The following is a 23,386-nucleotide window of genomic DNA, read 5'->3' on the forward strand; positions in this document are numbered from 1 at the left end:
TACCGGCTATACAGATACAGATACAGAATGTGTGACTGGGGCTTCATGATGCTAATGCTGTTCCTGTGAACTCCGCTAGGAGGAGCGCAAGAAACGCCAGGAGGAGGGTGAGCGCCGTCGCCAGGCCGAGGCGGAGCGCCGCAAGCAGAGACTGAACGAGAGCGAGACGCCAGCATGGATCAATATGAAACTTAAGGTACATAAGTTCTACATCGCAAGTCTACGAAAGCCACGCTTTCCGCACTGGTGTTCCAGTGCTGATTCAATGGACAAAACGGCGTCAGCACTGGACGTCCAGTGCCGACGAGAGCCGAGCACTGGTGTTCAGTGCTGAACGGCCTTTTCCCAGTGCTGAAGCGCCCTCACCACTGGTGTTCCAGTGCCAGAATCCTGTCTTCAATTGTCATTGACGGCAATTCCCGTGCGGAAGGAACGCAATCGCCATTGGATGAGCCGCATTGGATGAGGATCCAATCTCGATTGGAGGCAATCCTGATTCAATCGCGATTGGATCCCAGATGTGGATTGTATGTGAACGGGGTGTTATATGAAGTACATGTATGTTGTAAGTTTCAGACTGTAATTTCTAACACAAGAAATCGGAAATTGGACTTACCCAAATTCAACTGTATACCAGAAGAAGTTCATGTCTCTGTTGAGTGAGTTTCTTCGCCTGGGGCTTTTTGAATGAATGAATGAACGAACGAACAAATGAATGAATGAATGAACGAACGAATGAACGATTGAATGAACGAACGAATGAATGAACGAACGAATAAGCGAACGAATAAACGAATGAATGAACGAACGAATGAACGGACGAACGAATAAACGAATGAATGAACGAACGAATGAACGATTGAATAAATGAATGAATGAATGAACGAACGAACGAATGAATGAATGAATGAATGAATGAATGAATGAACGAATGAATGAATGATGTATTCCTACGTTCTTGGTTCCAGACGGTGGAGGGCGGCATCGACAAGAAGGACCCTCGGCAGAAGGAGCTCCGAGAAGCCGAGAAACGCCGAGTGTTGGCCGAGCGCAGGATCAAACTGGAACTGGACGTAAGGAACCATCGGAAGCAACAGCAAAAATTACTTTTAGTCGTTTTTTTTGCAGAAAAGAGATAGCTGGATTAATGGCGACAAGGAGTAACATTTTACGAAAATAAGTGTTGTATTTCCATACAATTAAAATTAGCTTACTTCGCAAATCAGTTAGACAATATACGTCCGTTCAAATTTTGTAGAATCGTTGACCAATTCCACTCAGCAGTAAGGCTAAATACCAATCATGTTTGGAAGAAAACAAATGTAGACACGCCAGAGAATTTTTTCGCCGATCCGTGTAGAATGACTCCTTTCAAGCACGTTTTATTTGCTGTTCGAATATCGCGTACTACCAACCAACCCCCTACCCTGCGGCCTCAAGAAGGCTATGGGACTACCTTTACCTTGGACTACTTTTTCTTAACTTGCCACGTACCTTTCTGTAGGATCTGGACGCGGAGGAACTGCGTGAAAAGGCGGCGGAGTTACACGATCACCTGACCGATGTCGTCACCGCCAAGTTCGACCTGGACAGCAAGATACAGAGGCAGGAGTATGACGTAAGCATGACGTGCACACACATTACTGTGACGTATTTCTAAGCAGTACTTTTCACAGTTGTGCAGAAAGTGGTGCACAACACTATTTATGTTCAGTCATGTTTTATCGTGCTCCTTTTTCTTTTCAGATAAATGAACTTAGTCAGCGACTGAGGGAAATGATGGGGAAAGGGTGAGTTAGAATTTCGAACTGAACCTTTTATTTCTGTTTCAATTGAAAACCTTCAATACACTTGAGAGTAGAAACATATTAACGTCACCCGTATTGATTATATTAAGTAGAATATGTAGTGAAAGAGTCAAACAGGAATCCTATATATACAAATGGCAATAGTTTGTTGTATCTTTATCTTTGCAGGAACAAACAAGCAATAAGTGTGGAGGGAGTGGATAGAAAGTAAGTTAATATAACGAAGTAATTGATAACTGTGTTTTTCTGTCGATAGATGTAAAGTAGTTACCCATATTACCTAATAGTACATTTTATCATTTTATGTGGATGATTTTTTTTCTTTGAAATTAATTTTTCCTCTATTTCCAACAGGTTTGAGCAATGGAACAAGATGGGGGTAAGTAGGGCATTTAAAAAAACACAACATTATTTTTATCTCCTCATTCAAACAAATAGAACGTACGATAAATGTCTTTAATTCATCATATAAAACATGGCGCTTCTTATTACTCTCGTTCCAAGCGTCTCACGCACGCTTCTCGTTCCCATATGCGTGTTCGATTTGTTACCCAGGATTCCAAGGTGCAGAAGCTGACGGGAAGGAAGGAGATCGTGGTGACCGGAGTGTCAGACAGACGGAAGATGTGGGAACACATCAACGACAGAAAGGAGGAGGACGAAGAACCTCCCAAACTTATCTCACCCAAAAAGGTTAGTCTATAATGATGCGTCGGTGAAGGTTAGACATCCAGGTAATAAGATACGCCAATAAAACTCCACTACCTTTGGTCAGTGTCTCCTCTGGTCTCTTAGTGTCACTGGCGAAAGGTAGTGGATGCTACCTGAAACGTCTGGCCGTTTTCAAAATCATATCCAGTTGCTTGATTAACTGTTTTTGGCGTTAGTCTATGATGGTTGTTGGTAGCCTGGGTGCCATCCGTTTTGTAAGAGGTTCCCTAATACTGCACTTGCTTACCCGCATTTTCGGGTCAGCAAGTGCAAGGAGCCCCGTTACAAAACGGATGGCACCCAGGCTAGGTTGTTAGTTGCATCATGAATTTTTACGTTGATCTCTTTTCACCTTAAAAAAAAAATTTATTATTATTTATTTTCTATGGATTTGAATGTGTGAATATGACGATCATGTGTTTCTAGCGGTTTCCATCAAAGACAGTGTCTGAATATTGAAAGGAAAATTTGAACTCGTAAAAGCTCAAACAATCTGGAATTCATTGACCAATCAGAATATAGAATAACCGCTTTTGTTGTCGTCCATTTTGTTTCCCATGATGCAGAGCGAGATCAGCAGTGACGAACTGGCGAACAGGAAGAATTTGTTCGAGCAAGCTGCGGCCACCTAGACTTTGTTTATCAACTATAATATTTACAATAATTACCTTCGCCAAGAAGGTTATGTTTTCAGGGGCGTTCGTGTATGTGTGTGTGTGTGTGTGTGTGTGTCTGTCAACACGATAACTTGAGAAGGTCTTGATGGATTGTCTTGATACTTGGTAGGTTGGTAGGTCTTGATGAGACCTCAAAATGATTAGATTTTGGGCCACCTGGCGGCTTGCCATGGTACTGCAGCAGAACTTCCGGTTTTGATATCTCATGATCCAGACATGCTAGGGTGACGAAATTTGGATGGTAGATAGCTCTTGTGCTGGGGATAAAGTGACATGAGTTTGAGCCCCCTAGTTGCTTGCTCTAGAACTGCAGGGGGGTTTAATGGACAAATGTTTAAAGGGGGATAACTCAAGAACCGATTGATGGATCATCGTGATTTTTGGTATGTAGGTAGCTTGAGTGACGCTTGACATAATGATATTACAATTATGCAAATAGGGATGTAATTTGCATAATTAATGAGGAAATTCTATTTATCAGCTGCATTCCATAATAGGAAGTTCAAGCTTGTGACATATGTTATTAAGAATGAGAGAAACACAGGCAGATATCGATTATGCAAATGAAGACTTAATTTGCATAATTAATGAGAAAATATTATAATTGCATAGTGGTAACTGCCTGGAATTTTATACTTGGGGTGTTTGAAAGTTAAGTTAAGGTGAACATAATTAAACATAACTTATTCAAATAAGGACCTCATTTGCATAATTTATGAGAAAATGTCATCATGGCATTCTTTGTTAAGATAAGACTGTCTTTTGGTGGAGAATATGATCAACAGATATAATTCATGCAATTGAGGATCCTATTTGCATAATTAGGGGGATTGATATATAATTTCTTAATCATAAAAGCTAACATCATTTGGCGAAGGTATGAGATCGTGGAACTCTAGTTCATTTTGCTTTCCCAATAATATTTTGGTATCATACTATATTGTTAAGATAATCGTAGAGATTTATCAAGAAGAAGCAATGATATTTCCATGATCTGAGTTAGCAAAATATCACAGTAATTATTTACCAATGTTATAAAATTAGCGCTGCACTATAATCGAATTTTCATCATTATGATTATGGTAAATGATTAAGTGATTATGTTGTGCTTATCTATTTCACTAGAATATACGCAGATTTCTGTCTTGTGAAATACAACAATCCTTATTACTACAATTCTAGTATCCTATGCCATTACACTGTTCCTCTTTTGTATTTCAATCTGATCTCTTAGCTCTAATTAGATCTAAATATCTTAGAGCTTTATGGCAACTACTTTTACCATCATGCTCTGGTTAGAACGTTAAGTAATTATGATTATTATAATTGTAGTATGGTTTGGATTTTTTTGATAATGTTTGTTTCCATGAAATACTGGATGAAGTGTGGACCACAGTGGTTTGGGACCAACCACTTTTTCATGGGGGCGTGGCGTTCGAAAGTTCTGGGCACCCCTACGAATGAACTATTCCTATATTAAGTGATCTTGAATGCATGAAAGAACAGAGGTTGGACTTGTGTTAGCGATTACAGTAAGTTTCACTTCTCTGTGAATTTATTTTCTCTGTATCTCACAAACGAGCTAAGCTCACACCATGCTACTGAGATGTATTTAGGGTGACTACTATATGTGTAGTTAAATGTTATAAGTGCAATTTTGTACATCATATCCACAATTTTATAATCATTAGCGAGTCAACTATGCAGCAGACAATGGTGTGGCGTCTTCCGCAAATTTGCCTTGATATGTATCTAAAAATAACCATAGTTTTGGCCATGAAATTATGTACTACGTATTACTAGCTTGTTACGTAACCGAGGGGTGACGTCATTGGCGGGAAACCTCATCACTGGTCACCATAGCAACGCGAGTCAGCCGCAGACGATAGTTAGTGATCACGTGACTGAACTAACGACAATATGTCACTGCTGGCTGGTAGCCATCTTGTGTTTGTATCATATGTTATTTAACCAACCCAAGTTAATGAGTTAAGAATTGGGTACACTGGGGCAATGGATGGGGGGGGGTCATTCCAGTCATAACAGCATATAGCACTTGCAAGCAAACTTTAAAATGTATTGAGAAGCCTGAAATGTTACATAAAACTGGCGCGGACTGGAGTAGCCTGCTTGCCATCCTTATGCTGAGGTCACATTTCCAAACCGGGGCCCGGCCGGGCAGCTTTCGGGAACGAAAAGTTCTATATAAAAAAACACAAAACTTTAAAAGACAATCGTGAGCTATTTGTATTCCCGATAAGAATTGTTGATTTTTCATTCATGTAAACAGCCCGGCCGGGCCCCGGTTTGGAAATGTGACCTCAGCATTAAAGCAGGCGTCGCACTTTCAACAACATTCGGTCGAATTCTTTGATCGCCAGAACTTCGTTAACTAAGCAGTACTCAGTTGTGCTTTAGTCAATTTACGTTGTATAAACTGCGTCAGAGTTGGGTGAAACCAATAACTGTGGGAGGGGTGTTTTTTCACTATACCATTACTTTATAACACTGGACATTGAAAGCCTAAGACAGGTTTAGATTCACCTGCTATAGTTTATAATTTCCATCCACGTTACGGTCAATATGGCTACATTTTCCATGATATTACAATAAACACCATAAATGTATCTGGCGTTGCGTTTTTCTTGTGTTTTTTCTCAAGTATGAATATGGTTTCAAGTGTGCGATTCTTTGACTTTACTTATTTCTTTTAAAAGACAACTTTATTTCAAACTAGGAAGGTAACATTTACAAAGGAAATACATAATGTTTACCTTCGCATATGGTCTAAATCCCTCCTGCTATAAAATTGCTAATCTCTGCAACATAATGTAACCCAACACCAGTTACCATGGTCACAGCCGTCTGGTTCAGGTCATTGACCTTTGGTGATTGGAGAAGAGGAAACAGAGCAAAAACAAGGAGAAGTCGTTAGACATCATCCCTCCATGAAATAGCTTGTTATTTTGTAATCTTTTGGTGTATTTCAATAGAGATATTATGAGTCAAACTTTGTTTTTATCAGCAGAATGATTTGTGGTGGCACTTTGTATTTTATCAAGCTGTCATGTGCAGGCGTTTACTGTCTTGTTACCATGGTTTGTTTACTTTGATGGCCAGCAGGTCATTTGCCTTAGCCTGGGTACCATCCCCAGTAGTATATTCGCAAACTCTATAACTGTTATAGAGTTTGCGAATATACTACTGGGGATGGTACCCAGGCTACACTTGCCTGTACATGTAGGTCAATGACCAGGCAAATGACCTGCAGACCAGACAAACAAGATTTATTTTCCTGCAGACTGTCTGGGGGTAAAAATAGATAGGGCTGCCTCAGGGTCTGACCTGCCAGCTGGAGGTATAAACAAAAACACTCTGTCCCAACTTTTGGGTCAAACAGACCATCCTATTATGAAGTAGGGGTGAAAAAGTGAAAATCCTTTTAAATTAAGCAATAAAAATATGCGACAACCTGCTAATGCACTCCAAAACACAAAGAGACTCAACAACTACCCACATACCAAAAATCATACCAAACCATCCCCCAGATTTTCCAAACATTCAACACAAAAAGTCCAACATTAAACATTTTGTAAATATCAAACGCAAACAGCTAGGGGACCCAAATTTAAACCACTAAACCATGGTAATAACAACTACATGCTACCTTAATATCGCACAAACAGTCCATAACGCGAAAACAACAGAATAAAAAAATTAAACTGCAGTACCAAGGTCAATCACCAGGGGCTCAAAGTCAACCTACACAATCTCCAAGGCCCCATCCATCAATCTGCCAAATATCGTACAGTTCCTTCTCACCGATCTTCAGATATCAGACCAAACATGAAACGGAGTAAAAACAGTACCCCCATTTTCATGGAGGGTAACAACATATTTTTTCTTCGGTGAATATAATTAAACTTTGCTTCAAAAACACGTTTGCTAACATCTGGATTTGGACCACGGCATTGCCAAGTCCGGTGGTCCAAGAAAAATACGGTTCAGTTTAGAAAGAGGAATGTGTTGAGTCACAGCCAAATCTGTGATGTTGCCAAGTGTAAAGTAATATTGAATCAAACTCTGCTGTCGTCGCTGTTTTGGATCCACACCCAGCAGTACGATTCATCATGGTATAACTCTTCAATCTTTACCAAACTCGTTCAGAAAACAAAAAGAAGAAAGAAAACTGTTTGAACGTAATACACTAAAGAACTTTAGATGCCACAAAATGTCTGACACCATTTTTTTCTTTCTCATTTATTGTGTGCGTCTTTCTTCTATTTGTGTATCACAAACATAGTTTGTTGTTGAGTTCAGGGAAAGGAATTTGTGGAATCACAGTCCAGTTTTCGACGTTGCCAATTTGTAAAACAATCAACCTCTGAGTGTGTGCTGTCATTGAGCTATTTAGGCCCGCACCCATACAACATATTATTTTGAAGTCATTTTATCTTACGTAAACTAGTTTTGAAAAGTTTTTCATTCGTTTGAACTTCGAGATACCAAAAAATGACTGGATCTAATTTTCTAATGTACTATGGCTATGAGTTATCTCTATGTAAAGTGCGTTTCTTTTCACACTTAAGTTGAATGTAGCGTACTGTACTGCCTGGCCAATTTGATACGTATATACTGTATTTTTGCCACCCTATGATCTGCTTGGAGATTACTGCACTTCAACTTGTCACTAGCCTAGGCGATGACCTTCCATGACCATCCCCGAACAGACAGCAGTGGAATGTATGCAAATGAGGGGCGCCAATATACTCTTCTCGGTTTTCCAGTGAACCGGCCCGATCCAGCGGGTGTATTTTTGGCGCGGCGGGTATTGACACACTGTGTCCCTCCGCCCTAGCAGACACCCGCATTCCCACATGCCGACACAGTCGTCCGTCCACCAGCCATTGACTAATTTTGGATCCGTCGACCGGGAGGTCTGAGAGTTGGGGAGAGGCGAGCGGGATTGTTTCTGCGTCTTTTTGAAGGGATATTCTGAAGGAACATGGCCAACGCGAACGGGTTGGACGATTCTGCGGTAAGACTACAGCTCCTTTGTACCTTTCTGTGCTCGCAAAAGGCGATGTTTTTTAATTAGAATTTCGGGTGACAGTGAGTGTGTGCCCACAGCTGTCGTGTATATGACGACAGTGCTGTAATACTGGTTACACCCGACCGCCCTTCTAACTATAGATACCGCATAGACACCCCTTTATATGTGATGTCCTTTTCTTGGCGATTTTTTTCGCCCTTTTCCTTTTAGTTTTGTATCAATTAGGTTCAGCTCAGGCTAGGAGTTCCATAGCAAGGTTCACAGTGCCAAATGACTGTATATTTTGCTCGGTAGTGTATCTGAATGCTGTAGCGGAAGAGTCCATTTTATGGGTATCTGATTATCAATTAAAAGACGATAATAGAAAGAATGCGAGACAAGTATAATTTTGTCTGCAAATTGGATCGTAAATTACAAGTTGAATATGATAATGTATTATTTCTATGTATCAAATAAACATCAACTAGTAGATATTTCCAAAAACCGGTCATATCAAGATATTTGACGACATTTTCATTTTAGATATAATTTCAAAAACACAAGAAACTAGAAGTAATAAATACAGAAAAGCCACATAGCATATGAAGAATGGGGAATTTATATCTTTATAACCTCCTTTCTGGAGCGCTGCTCATATTTTTGTCAGCTTGCCGGCTGCAATTTTACTAGAACAGCTGCCGGCCTGTCAAGTTTGGGTTGTACCATTTAACCAAGGGGGTGGAAAATTTCCTTCTTATCGGTCAAAATTCTGTTTCCAGTATTTTCAAAGCTATGTCCCGAAACTATATTCGTATGAAATATGGACAGGGTAAACGTTTATTAGTGAATGAAAATAATATAGACGATTTTTTATTATTTCTTTTAATACGTAACCCCCATGAGTGTGAACGAATGGTATAATCCTCTTGGCAACTTGCGTCAGAATATCAATGTAAAATGGCATGCTAGCACTGAAATATATACAATAGGAATGGTTTAGAGTAGACATCATATCACTGATGTCTGTTGTACATTAATATTTATGCAATTCTTACATTGCCTACCAGATATTGTGTTTCTTTTCCATACATGCATATCAATATATCAGGCTAGATATTCAAATGGCCTGGAACGAGGACTATGATATGAAAAGTAGTATAGGGGGTCTGGCAAGCCTACATTCTAGGTCAATAATGTGGGAAAATGGGTTATCTGTAGTAGTGAGGCCTTGACCTCTGACCTCACGCTAGATGCACCTGTCGCTGCATAAAACAGCGGCACTTGACATTCGAATCGTTGTCTCGCAATACCGGACTGGTTTTCTGTGACAAACTCATGACCTAGACCTACTGCAGTTGTTAGACAGATCGCCATTTTGAAGTTTAAGTACAAGGAAAAATATATTCTGCAAGACAAAAATGAAATGGTTCGAATCGAATGAATATGACATAGCAGTGATAGTTATTTCGTTTAAAATAACGACCTAGCTTCAGAAAAGTATATCAACCCCTGCAGCCGCTAATTGTGATGTTTTCTAGATTTTCTATCATTGTCAACCGGTGTGATTATTATGCAAGTTGTTCAATGTAGCATTCTTAAAGGCTGTATTGTGAATTTCAAAGTTACTGCAACATATACCACCTTTTACCACTTCGCCCCCTCCCCACTTAGATGTAGATGTATAGCGGCTACGTTAAGTTTACATATTCGATCTCAGCTTTTTGACTGTTTGTACAATTTTCTCCTCAAACAAACTTAACTTACTGGACAACAGTGACAAGAAATCACATCTAAGTTAGTAAAGATGAACCTTTATCCAGTTACTAACTAAAATATTATCTTACTGTCACATCTAACTAGGCTTTTTATTCTCTCTCCTCCTATTTTTTTCTGTCTGTGTGTACATATGATGCTCTCTTGAAGAGTGGTGACACCGTGGCCCTGTCCTATCTGTGCAAGTCAGATCCGGAGTATGCAAAGGTTTCATTTTTCGTTCCTTTGTGATCCCGCAAACGTTTTAAGCTTCTTAGCCTGGAACCCAGCCGCTCTGGCTCATGACAGCCATTCCCCGGCTATGTCCTCTACAGCTCAAGCTACTGACAGCTGAATTAACAAGCTGAGTCACTCAATGACACTATCTCTCTTCCCTGCCACTCTTTTGATAAAGTCGCCATGTAGGCTACACCCCTATGTTCCGACAACTCAACAAATTTCAGGCCTTGTATTTTACAGTTAGATGTTTGTATAACGTCTGTAATTGTGGGACATCTGCTACCAGTTTCGACTGCCTTGTTGACCCGTGTACTGATGTGTTGTCAGTCTCCAATAAAGTAAAGTAAAAGTAGATGTTCAGGCAACCCTAAACCTAACCCTTTGTCGGAGCATAGAAACTAGAGCTGTCCCCATTTTCCCTTTAACTGTGTAATACTCCTTGCTTCTCTCTTTGGCCAAATGCTCGTTTTATAGACGCTGCAAAACCTCCCCAAGACCTACTACTGCTTCAATAGTCACAGTAGATTCTGCCAATATAGTTGCAGCGTGTTTAAGAAAAGGCCTAAGCAAGGTTGAAACCTTTGCCATCCATCCCTGCGCTTGCAAACTGAAACCCTGCAAAGTTTGCAAACTGTACATGTACATACGCCTAGTACATGTCACTAACCCTGCCTGGTTATGCGAAAACAAACCCAGCCTTCATAGCATGCCAACAACTGGAGGTTTGGGGGTCTTCAGGGTCTTTGGGAGCTTTTATGTGCTATTTTCTGATTGCATATAGACAACATAGCCGACCTAGAACTAGGCTAATCAGAAAACAGCCGAAGACCACCAAATCCCCAGTTCTATAAGCCTGCTACGGAGGCTAAAACAAACCGTGCCGGGCGTATGTTCCCACCCTTCGCTCACATACCTCCTGACAGATACAGCATACCGACACAGCCGACATTCTGATAGCGGTACTCTCAGTTAACGTCAAATATCTTTCCATTGCGTCACTGAGGATCACAATATCACTGTACTGTCATGTTCGCTGGGGCATACACTCCGGTACACATGTTTCTCTCAGGAATATCATATTCTATACGTGCATTAGCCAAGCCCAGTCGAGGTTGCCTGCACTTGTTCTAAAGTAATTTAAGACGCTGAAATTCTTTGAACTTCTGCAAGGTCATGTAGCTTCTCCTTGGCATATACCACGGAAATAGGTATGGTTAGCTAATATCGTATATAAATAATTCAAAACGGTTTGGAAAATGCCATTTTCAATCTAAATGTGTGAAGTGGAGGTTGCCTGCACTTGTTCTAAAGTAATCTAAGACGTTGAAATTCTTTGAACTGCAAGGTCATGTAGCTTCTCCTTGGCATATACCACTGAAATAGGTACGGTTATCTAACATAATATCGTATATAGATGATTAAAAACGGTTTGAAAACTGCCATTTTCAATCTAAATGTGTAAAGTGGAGGTTGCCTGCACTTGTCCAAAGTAATTTAAGACGTTGAAATTCTTTGAACTGCAAGGTCATGTAGCTTCTCCTTGACATATACCACTGAAATAGGTACGGTTAACTAATATCGTATATAAATGATTCAAAACGGTTTGGAAAATGCCATTTTCAAACTAAATGTGTAAAGTGATCTTTGTTTTTGTTGGAAAAAAGTATGATGATAGCCAGATGGGCAACGTGCCATGGATAAACCCTCTAGTGATCCGGCTTCGGACTTTAAGGTTTAAACAAATCGCCTTTGAGGATCGCGAAGACTCCGAGGCCTGGCTGCATTGCCTTTTCGGGAAGCGAGGAACGAGCCATTGCTTAGTCTGTGTCCCCCCGAGGGACCCGGATGTAAATATAGCCAAAAATTCGGCATCATCCCATTCGAGTGGTTAGAGAGAGGGCATGCGCGTGTTGTGGTCGCCGTATGGCACAAATTAGTCATGTTGACATCAGCTGAACAAAGGTTTAGCTCAATATTTTTAGTTCAAAAACACATCATTTCCTAGAACTATCGCAGACTGGAACTCGCTGTCATCAAGTACAGTAGAGGCATTATTAGATAGCTGTAAACAATGTTAAGAGTTAGACGTACATGTAAGGTGTAACAAGCCGGTCGGTGCAATGTAGCCAGCTGCCGCCGCGCCGCGTGCCTGCGAAGCTGGTGTGTTACGCCGAAGGGCGGTTATACCGGCTATACAGATACAGAATATGCGGACACGTAACTCGTCTGGATTTTGTAGAGGCCGTGCAGAATTTGGCAACAGCAACGATGAAACAGCGCGAAAATATGGCATGTTTTATACGTAGCACCAGTACAAATATCACAATGAGCCAACTAGAAAGACCACGACCACTTCGTAGCTGAAGGGCTTGAGGTCAGCTTAAGTGATTCTTGAGGAATCTCACAACTTGTGACGTATGTTGTCCCTCGAGAAGTTTCTAGCACAAAAAGCTGGCCTCGCCAAGATGTGTCATCCAACCCAACCCAACAAAGAAGCTAGTTCAGCAATGTCTCTAGTCTGGTTACCATCCTGGTTAGTTTACGTCCGCTCCCGCAGTCGCTCCCACAAGTGTGGTAGCGGACGTAAACTAACCGGGATGGTACCCAGGCTACAATGCCTCACAGTACTTGCTGAAATCGTAGTGGTTGTTTGTAAGAGCTGCTGACATCCACAGAGCTGTATTTTTTATGAGTATATTTCATGATCTAACCGTTGTCTGGGACACCCACCAAGAAGCATTCTAATCCTCTTTGCAATCCCGGCTAGCTAGCTGACCTAGCTATTTTTTTATATTTAACACCCCTATATCTATCTTTTTATCTACAATGTATATCTATCTATTCATTTATGTACCTATTTGCCTCTCTACCGGTTTCTCTCTTTCTCCCCCCCTCTCTCTCTCTCTCTAAATATGCATATATATACATGTGTATATCATTAAATAGTGTATCGTAAAGACATAAATAGTAACAGCAAGTTTATAGTTAGTAACAGCATAGTGTCGTCTAAACCCCAGCTATTTTACCCTTCAGCTTTTTACCTGCCAAACGTCTGACGTTACATCTATAACTACCATCAAGCAAACGCTTGCACGTCATATGACGTCGTTGACTATGACTATCAGTATTAAAGGTACGTGACTCACAGGATATGACGTACCCATCTGGTACAGGAAGTGACGTAGTTCCTCTGTTCCTTTTCCCGCAGTACTCGTCCCTGTATGATGCCGCCATTGGTGGACATGAAGACAAGGTGGAAAAGTTCCTGAAGGATGGGTTAAATGTGAACTATCAGGACCCGGTAAGTTTACCTTAAAGATTGTTTAATAATTACATTTTTTTCTGTCTATTTTGACAATTTGTTCCAGAGTTGCCATTAAATTTACGTTCACAATCATAAACTGTTTTAGGTTCACCTTTTCACAATGTTGATTGCATTTAAAAATCTGCGTAACGGTTGCAAGAGTACTCACCATTTACACAATTTACACAAATGTCCTCCAGATTCGCTCCCTGAAGTACGTACATCGATATCAAATGTTCTTAGGTTGCCACAGCCTCCACCAAGCCTTCCTACGGGGAAAAGGATCGAAGAGTTAGCTACTGATAAAAAAAGGAAAAATAATTGGCCATGAGAGTCAGTCCTCGGGAGAGATAATTTTCCCCACCGAAGTGAACTCTACGGTGGCAAATTCTCTTGGCATATTAATTATTCGTAGCCGGCCGGTAGCGGATCATGGGGAGCGGACAAAAGCTAAAAAGGCTGACACTTAGGCTACATTATTCTGCCTATATGGCTAGACCCTCTATTGCTAGTCTGTTAGAGGCTAAGGTTGCACTTTTCACTCACGATCTGGAGCCATCTTACAATGGATATACAATAAGGATCCTACACTCCATAACTAAACTTTGGGAGGATCTTTTATGTCTTAACAGGATGGGGACACGGTACTTCACATGGCGGCCAGCACCAACAACATCCACGTGGTCGAGATCCTGCTGAGGGCCGGGGCAGATGTCAACGCAAAGAACAAAGTAACCCATTTCAACTGTAAATATGCGTGATGCTTTCTTTCACTAGTCCATCAAGTACAAAGCAATGTCCAAAAATGCCTCCACACATGAGATGTTGCTTTAAAACATCTAGTAGATGGGAAAATAATTCTGCTATATCGGCTCATGTACGTCCAGCTTGGAGTTTAGTGTTCTTAAATTATCCGTAGGCGCGTACACAAATTTAAAACGCGGCCTTAGCGAAAACGCAGTGCTTAGTCTTGCTATATACTATATATTTCTAAATATGCATATGTCAGTATTATTCATTGACTTATTTGCACAATTTATATTTACCAGGCAATTCAGATCAGATAGTCGAGGGTAGTCGTTCACTATTTTTCAATTTCTGTTCGCACTAGCCTGGGTGCCAATCCCAATTTGCTACGATGCTCCTTGCACACTCCGGCCCGAAAAATAATCGGTCACCCAGACTAGATTCTCACCGTGGATATGTAAGATATTTATTTTTTATTTAGTGATTTAGATTTTATTGAAATACGGTGTTCTTTTTTGTCCTTCAGGCAGGATGTTCTATTCTGTACGAGGCCGCACAGGGGGGTGACGTGGCCGTTGTGAGGGCCATCCTAGACAAGGGCGCAAACTTCAAGGAGAAAGACAAGGTACATGCAGCATCAGGGTAATGATTTACTCTTGTCACAGGGATGGTATTCGTTAGAGCGATACGTAGAATGCTGCACATTTAGGTCTAAATCTTCAGTTGCTTGCATTCACCACTTACCTTTACATGTAAACTATCCTTAATTCATTTTGTACAGAGAAACTGTTTCTTACGTCGATGAAGGTTAGAGATCCAGGTAATAAGATACACCAAAAACAGTAACTCCAGTCGCTTGAGTAACTTTTTTTAGCGAAAACCGTTGCTCTTCAAACCTACTTAACAACTGCCATGGGTCGTGTGGCGTAGCGGCAGAGTGCTCCAGTTGGAACCAAGAGGTTCCGGGTTCGAGTCCTGACATGCCGCCGATCTTGTGCCATTGGGAAAGGCACTTTACACGACTTTTCTCACTTAACTCAAGTAAAAATGAATATTGTCATGTCCTGTGGCGGCATAGAATAAGTTGATATAACTTGGGTGTGCCATGACCATGTCTAGTTATGAATAATGTTGGAATGGAGAAAAACTGTCACGGGTTGTTGTTCCACAGTACGGCGACACAGTGCTGCACAAGGCTGCTAACTGGGGTCAACATGAGGTCGTCGCGGAACTCTGCCGCGCAGGAGCCCCCATAAACGGAAAGAACATGGTAAATTAGATTTTATTATATTTACTGAAGGAAAACATATTGTTTTTGCTACGTTTCTTCTTCCTCTTCTCCAAACAATGACCTCTGACCTGACTGAACCAGACTGTCTCTCACCATGGTTACTGGTCTTGGGTTACATCATGTTGCAATTTTATAGCAGCAGGGGTTTTATAAATCTCCTGTCTGACCATATATTCTAGTTTCATTTTATGTCCTATTTCTTCCTATGTCTTATTTCCTATAAAACACACAGCGATATATGATACATTATCATGGCACACTGAAATTTACTTCAACACTAAATAGTGCTGAAAACAATGTAAAAATGCTCGTAAGACTTTACTTGGAAATTTTTTAACTAACAATGTTTTTTACATCCTCTTTTCAGAAAGAAAGCACACCCCTCCACGAAGCTTGCTCAGGAGGTCACCTAGAAGCTGTGGAGGTTTTGATAGAGAACAGGGCAGACGTCAACGCACAGATGAAGGTGAGTTTTTGCTCCGTTTCTTCTTCTTCTCCTAATGAATAAGGTCAATGACATGGGCCAGGCGGCTGTCACCATGTTAACTGGTGCTGTAGCAGAAAACCTGTGGTGTTGGATTACATTGTATGTTGCAAGTTGGAGGGACTGGTCACCATATGTATGAATGTGTTTGAATCAACGTTACAGAGCAGTAGTATGTAGGCTAGACGAGTAAATGAAAGTAAATATTATGTATTTGCTTTGCTTTGCAAATATTACCTTTCTAGTGTTCCTTTCTTCATATTGTTCCATCTAGCGTCATTTGAACAGAAGACGTGTTCCATTTTGGGTCACGGTTTGGTCTGACCATTTCTCATGTTTTTCTCAGTCACTCCATAAAGCGTAACACTGGTGTCAGCGGTGGGATTGGGTGTGTTTTATTTGGATATAGAGCGATAGTAAAGTACTTTCAATCATTTTAAAGTTTACTTCAAAAATCATGTTTTTACCTCTACAGTACGGCTACACACCCCTCCACAAGGCTGCCATGGGCGGACATGAACTTGTTGTCGACGCCTTGCTGAAGGGAGGGGCGCAGGTCAACCTCCAAAACGAAGTAGGACTCTTCATAATCATGTCATCTTTCGAATTCGGTCATCACAGCTGTAGGGACATTTTACATATAAATGTGCAAATATCTACGAGTTTTTTTATGATGGAAGTTGACATATTCTATGACAATACGCTGAGCATGAAATCATAGTCAGTTTGTATAAGATTATAATGAAATAGTGTTTTTTTAATATGAAATTCGTGATGACCAGGAACTGCTATGAATATTCAAATTTGTCAGGATAATTTTGTTGTCTTATTTCCATGCACTAAGTAACATTCACACACGATAGCTCGTACTGAAGTTTTAAGCGTCGTTTCGCAATAATGAATGCAAAACATACTAGTAGTCTATTTACAGCCCTAATGCCAACTGTTTGACCATAATGTTGATCTCTCCACAGTACGAACAGACACCTCTGCATATCGCCGCGAAAAAGGGCAAGCGCAAGTCTGTCAGAGTGCTACTCAAGCACGGGGCAGATCCAACCATCAAGAACGAGGTATATACATTTTCGATAACCTTAATCTGATACATCTAACATTTTTGTCATAATAACACCACGACATGTACCGAACAATACACAATTTGGATGCAGTTGACCCAGCAAAGGCTTTTCGTTTACATTATAATGATTAATTATATATTGGGAATCAGTCGGCGGCCATGTTGGAGTACAGCAGCATCCAGTACAATGTACTCCAATATGGCGGAACTGACGTCATCTAATACAATGCACTCCAATATGGCGGAACTACGTATACATAGCACGGGAATCGTTTTACGTTGACAATTTTTTTACTAATGCTATCAGTCTGTTATAACTGTAGTTTATCGCATATGAAACTAAGACTTATTTTGCATAAATGCTGGCACATAATATTTTGTGAAGCCCTTTCTTATGACATTTTTTGTTTGTTCTTCAGCTTTTTCCTTGATGACCCTGGCTTTGCTGAGCAATAAGCAACACCCCAAGCTGATAAAATACCCCATGATTTGCTGCAAAAAAACGAGCTCAACATGTTTTACAAAGGAAGCATTAATATTTGCTAAAAAGAGCCTCCTATTAAAAGCATGTTAGATTCTGTAACATTGTATTGATTTGCTTTTTCGGAGAAAGTTTGTTAGAGACGCTGCATAGTTCAAGAACAAAATGACGTCAGCAAAGTCGTGGACAGCAAGGAAAACGTGTACAAAAAGAGAGATGCATTCTAGACTAACTTTGGCGCTTAAATTGACCCTCTCTCACCACAGGATGGCGAAACTCCCATGGAAAATACACAAGACGAGGAAATCCGAGAGATATTGCTATCAGCTAAAACCTAACAGTGCGTGAGTTTGGCGGCCATTTTCCAAAATGGCGGCTATCAACACTTACTCACTTAGTACTGTATATCTCTGTCCTGACTATGCAAGCGTTGTGACATCTGTTAACGTTGCAGCACGCTATAAGGCACTTTTCTTAATGTGTTTTCAATTTCCTTTGGAAATTCTGGAAGGCAAAACCTTTTCTGTTTGGTTTAATAAGAGCAGATACTTGAAAAGCCAGCATCAGATGTCACAACACATTTCACTCTTATAGTGAAGCTCTTTAGGAAACTTAATATTCACTTTTCTCTCTTTCAGATGTCACCTCTCCTTTACTTCATCAAAATCTTTCCTTCTCTCGGTTTAGAAGCTTAGGATCTCTCTGTTTAGAAGCTTCTCTCGCTTCCTGTCTTCAGTCTATTCCTTACTCTTTATATAGTCTAGCGTGTATCCAGAACCATGCTTTTAATACCGGTTCTGGATAGTCTACGCGTTTCCAGAACCATGTCTGGGGCAGATCTACGTTCTTGGATACGCGGGGACTATCCAGGACCGTGCCTGACCCTAACTCTAACTACATGTAGATAGGCATGGTTCTAAATACGATAACACGTCAGTCTTCGTCGTACCTTATAGTCAGCTAGAGCATCGCTCATGAGTTATGGATCGGAAAAGGGGGGAGGGGGGCACTTACCGGTCTTGACGGATTTGGTGGTTCACAGATTCCTAGGATAACAGTGGCATTTCCTCCTTGATGGTACGATTAAAACACGATCTCCACATCAGCAAAGGGATTCTAAACCTCCTCGATATCAGCCAGCTTGAACCGCTTTCAATTCAGGAAACTTAATGACCTTAATACTAGCGATACCAACGTAACAGGCAAGGGAGTGTTAGGCGGGTGAGAGTTGGCTGATTTGCCTACCAATAATTTGCATATGTCTTCAAGTAATCTGCATATGTATCATATGTAAACAAACACAAACAGCGATCGCTCGTAGTATACCTTCAGCTGTTTTGTAGACATTGTAGCCAAGTCAAAATCTATAGTAGTACATCTTTGAATATTTGGTATGTAATATATGTTACGGCGTACATTTGTATGTATGTATGGTGTGTTACGCCGAGGGGCCATTATACCGGCTATACAGATACAGATACAGATGTATACGACTTACCCTCATATCTGCTATGTCTTTTTCCATCTACAGGAGGGAGACGCCCCGGTAGATATGACCAGATCTCTGGACGACGAAACTATCCAGCTGATGCGTAGTGCTGCCGGGAGACGCTAACAAAAATAGATTGCTTGGCCTGACCTTACAGTTCGGTTATGGGGGGAGGGACTATATAGCTCTTATAAACGTAGTTATGCATCGGTTTAGTTTACAGATATACAATATGTAATCTCAAAGCAGATCTTTGGGTCAATTTTGCAAGGTCTTGAAATCATCAGATTGGCCAAGTAGTATACAATACATTGTACGTCTCATGGCTACAGGTGGCTAATATTATAATGTACTAGCAAACTCCCCTTGCCCCAGAGAATCTGCTTGTAGATTATGCAATACGTTTCTCACAGCGACTGATCTAGAGTAGACCGTCCAGTTATCATTTAATATTGTCTGGTGGAAAGTAATGGATTAGCTTAAGTTTATATTTTCTTAAATTTAACCGAGCAATATATCAGTATGTAAATTGATTTGAACTTTTGTGTCTCTAAAGTATTATCATGGAAAAAAAAACGTCGTTAAATCTTGTAAGTTTGTTTTGAAAATACTGTGGAAAATATTCATGTGTTTGGGTGGCATGTAATGGGGGAGGGGGGCAAATACAGGTGGGGAAATACAGGTGAGATGAGCGCCAAACTAGAAAAAGAATAGAACATAGAACAGAACATAGAACAAAACATAGAACAGAACATAGAATAGAACATAGAACAGAAAATTCACAATATCAAATCCTTAAAGAAAGATCAAGACATGGATCTTAGACTTACCACTCTATAGATGACATTTAAACGTATGAGTATGACGCAACAAAGTCCTCAGCAGACCATAATATTCTTTGTAAACAGACCATAATAGCCTTCGTAAACAGACCATAATATTCTTTGCTACTTCTGGCGTTACGCTAGTGATCCGACGATTCTTGTAACATTAATTCTTTAGATTTTAAAAACACTGCAACGTGGATTTTGCAATGCTAAATGGAAGGGCCACAGTTATGTTGTGAAGTTTGAAGGGTGAAGTTTGTGTGGGGCGCCACCTAGCAAGTGCTAATGGTACGACAGCTAGGCTTTACATTTTGTTTCACAACGTATTGTTTTTGTGCGTATTAGTGTCATTATTATTCTATAAGTGCACATCGACAACTTTCTTAATTCAACACAAAGAAAACTTTTGGGGTAATTCTTTTTAAGTCTCATATTCCTAAGATTAAGAATCTGTGGCATTCTAAAGCTTTGGAAATGGAAAAAGTTATACATGTATTGTGGTTGGTGAAAAGAAAATTTGTGTAGTATCTGCCAAAATGCACTTGTTTCTTTCTGTAGAATTGTGGAAATGATGAAATTAAGTAAAAGATGATTCAGTGTTATTCTATAGTACGTGTGCCCTCATATTAATCAATATATGGCTAAACTTTGTAAATTAAAACGCTTGACGGCCGCAAAGGTTTATCGTAAGGACAAAAGATTTGTATGTTTTCAAATGGCTTGGAATATAAAAACCTTTTTGACACTTATGTGTTGCCTATAGTGTTCTTGAATTAAAAGATCTGCTATGGATTTGAACCCAGAACCTCTGGAAGCATTCTTGCACACACACACACACACACATACACACACACACAAACACACACATGCGCACACACACACACACACACACACACACACACACACATGCACACACACACATACATGATCGTGCGCCGCAACGTTTAACTCACAACCGCCAAATCGGCCTCAACTGGTTAGACCAGTTTTGGAAGAGCCCACTTTGTTGTGGGAAGTGTCAACGCCCTGAGAATAAAGGCTACCTTATCTATTATTAACGCTCCTGCCTTCACAATTGTGATCGACATGAATTATTCTATACATATCAACAGACGGGTCAGAATATTTACACCAAAACAAGGAAGATTGGTGAGTATTTTCACCCTTCGTTGCGATCTACGTTTGCTAGATACGGTGTATGTACTAAAGTTATATCTGTGTAGTATTACGTTTAAACGTATTATCGAAGGTCATAGTTAATCATATGGATCACAGATGTTCTCAAATTGCGATCATTTTCTTCTATCTAGAAATTTACATGTATTTTCTTAAATCCATTGGTATATGATACGTATGATGTACTGTTGTTGGCCATGTGATTCTTGAAAGGAAAAAAATTACAGAAAGGCATACATAGTACCCTATCGCCCTGGGGCCATTGGGAACCTATAGTAATTATAGCAATTATGGGTGTTCACTGTTAGTGGGGGAGGGGGGACGGGACAAGGTCGAAGGACAAATTCTGAAGGACATATTTGTTGCCTAGTCAGGTCACAGGTAGCTGAGTCGGATAGCAAGCCCCTTACTTTACGTTAATAGTAGTTTCAGTTTTATTGCAGTCAACTTGCCTGTACAAATAAATTTGTGCCATGAAATACGTTGACAGTTACATCAAAATGCAGTAAAAACACTGGGCTCTCAGGAACACGATTTAAAACGATACATTATTATATTAAAAACGGACATTGTTGTACATATATAAAAACAGCTAAAAAGCGAACAAATATAAACAGCAACAAATATAAACAGCAAGTACAATGTATATCAGTTCTCATCGCTTAGCTCATGTTGTACAGCTTAATGGCTAGCTCTGGGGAAGAATGACTGTTCATGTCTCTTAGTACGGCTATGTGAAGTCATGACATGTCTAACTCGTCGGAGGTCATAGCCACTATGCAATGGACAGGATATAAAACAGTTCAGTGGGTTATCCTTATCATCTAGGATACTCCGGAAGACACGTAGTGTTGCCTGGTCACGCCTGGACGCCAAGGTAGGTAAGGAGTTCGTAGGGATGCCCATGATTCTGCAGCAGCGCTTTTGTACTCCTTCGAGTATGTGAGTCAGACGAATGGGCAGTCCTCCCCACACAGGACTAGCGTATTCCAAGATCGGGCGGATGAAAGACAGATATATCTGAGTGAGTACGTCCGGGGGAAGTCCAGCTTTCCTGCCGGCAGCAAGATAATAGATTCGGGGTCGGGTCTTGGATAGCATATACTGAACATGAGCGTCCCTCATAGTACCAGTAGTAGTACTAAGTAAACTTAGTACTACTACTGGTACGTATTAGACAGCTAGCAAAAGAATCCGCGACCACATGTAACGTTACATATAGGACACATGGTCATGGTGGCCTTAAGATCTCTCTGATTTAAAGCTAACACTGCAAGGAACTGGCTCAAGGTATGATATCAACTCTATCTCTCAGGGTAGTTTACGTGTACATGTAGATCTATCCTAGTTGCTACCACTACACCAGTTTAGGCCTGTGTGTAGTTTTAGAGGTCTGCTAACATTGTATATCTTACAGATGCAACGTTGTGTACTTACAGATTAGACATCACGTGATGGGGATACGTCAGATGGTGTTCGGACTGCTGCTGACGGGGGCTGCGTCACTCACGTTTATGATGACGTATACACAAAAATCCATAGCAACCAGGCCACAACACAGGTCAGTACGGGTGCCTATTGTTATTGTATTTAAAGGCATCCAATGCAATTTCAGAGAGGAAAAACAAAAGACAAAAAATATTCTGGATGAGAAAATCTGTCTGATACTAACATTTACTGCAATTTCTTACCACATTTTCATCATCATTTCTTACTTGAAGCGTTTGAAATAGCCCCCAAACAAGCTACATTAGAAATTCCCTTTTTTGGTACCACCAATAATTACTATCTAGAACCCTACGATACGAAACAAGCGACGGTTGTCCGTCAGCGAAATCTCATATTTGCCTCACATAGTATTGGTATGCTATCTGATACAATAAGCTTACGATGGAATACATGTATATCACCAACACAGAGAAATGCAGCGGGCGACAGGACTTATTTATGAGGTACCATCGAGCCTGCCGAAAGAAATTCCCGACTTCGTGTTGGACATCATGAGAAATGCTACTAACAAAGGATGGAGGTTCAACCAGACAGCAATAACACGTTTAAGGTATGGTAAGACTCACATTTTTGTTGATTTTCTTCGTATTCCACCGGATAAGACAGCTTTGCTACGTTGATGAAGGTTAGACAGATACATAAGGAAAGTGTTGGATAGATTTGGAAAACTGACAAGTTTCAAGTAGCATCCACTACTTTTCATAGTGACTTAAGAACTTTGCTAGATCCATCAGATATTATAGTAAGGTGGGTCATCAGTGTAGTCAACGACGCCAGTGC

At 40.5% G+C, this 23,386-nt stretch overlaps 2 protein-coding genes across 6 annotated transcripts in view; both read left to right on the top strand.

The window, feature by feature from the left end:
* LOC109480277 (trichohyalin-like) overlaps positions 1-3,185 on the top strand; it is a 36,207-nt gene extending 33,022 nt beyond the window's left edge. For all 3 annotated transcript variants that reach the window (XM_019782443.1, XM_019782442.1, XM_019782444.1), the window contains 8 exons: positions 80-196; positions 969-1,073; positions 1,505-1,618; positions 1,747-1,790; positions 1,977-2,015; positions 2,163-2,187; positions 2,364-2,501; positions 3,086-3,185. In XM_019782443.1, the coding sequence (XP_019638002.1) occupies positions 80-196; positions 969-1,073; positions 1,505-1,618; positions 1,747-1,790; positions 1,977-2,015; positions 2,163-2,187; positions 2,364-2,501; positions 3,086-3,151 (648 nt within the window). In that variant the 3' untranslated portion in view covers positions 3,152-3,185. The remainder of the gene's footprint in view (positions 1-79; positions 197-968; positions 1,074-1,504; positions 1,619-1,746; positions 1,791-1,976; positions 2,016-2,162; positions 2,188-2,363; positions 2,502-3,085) is intronic.
* A 4,818-nt stretch (positions 3,186-8,003) lies between these two features.
* Positions 8,004-20,670, top strand: LOC109480318 (tankyrase-1-like). 3 transcript variants are annotated; one of them, XM_019782508.1, is made up of 11 exons: positions 8,004-8,234; positions 10,152-10,208; positions 13,429-13,521; positions 14,157-14,255; positions 14,798-14,896; positions 15,443-15,541; positions 15,930-16,028; positions 16,522-16,620; positions 17,021-17,119; positions 17,872-17,945; positions 19,137-20,670. In XM_019782508.1, exons 1-10 carry the CDS (start codon positions 8,202-8,204, stop codon positions 17,941-17,943), a joined length of 849 nt encoding a protein of 282 aa, XP_019638067.1. In that variant the 5' UTR covers positions 8,004-8,201; the 3' UTR covers positions 17,944-17,945; positions 19,137-20,670. The 3 variants fall into 3 exon arrangements, with proteins under 3 accessions (XP_019638067.1, XP_019638066.1, XP_019638068.1); XM_019782507.1 differs by lacking the exon at positions 17,872-17,945; XM_019782509.1 differs by lacking the exons at positions 10,152-10,208; positions 17,872-17,945 and having other exon boundaries at positions 8,012-8,234.
* Positions 20,671-23,386: the final 2,716 nt, after the last annotated feature.

This window comes from Branchiostoma belcheri, unplaced genomic scaffold, assembly GCF_001625305.1.
Source record: "Branchiostoma belcheri isolate BF01 breed outbred unplaced genomic scaffold, Haploidv18h27 scaffold50, whole genome shotgun sequence".
NCBI classification, from domain to species: Eukaryota; Metazoa; Chordata; class Leptocardii; order Amphioxiformes; family Branchiostomatidae; genus Branchiostoma; species Branchiostoma belcheri.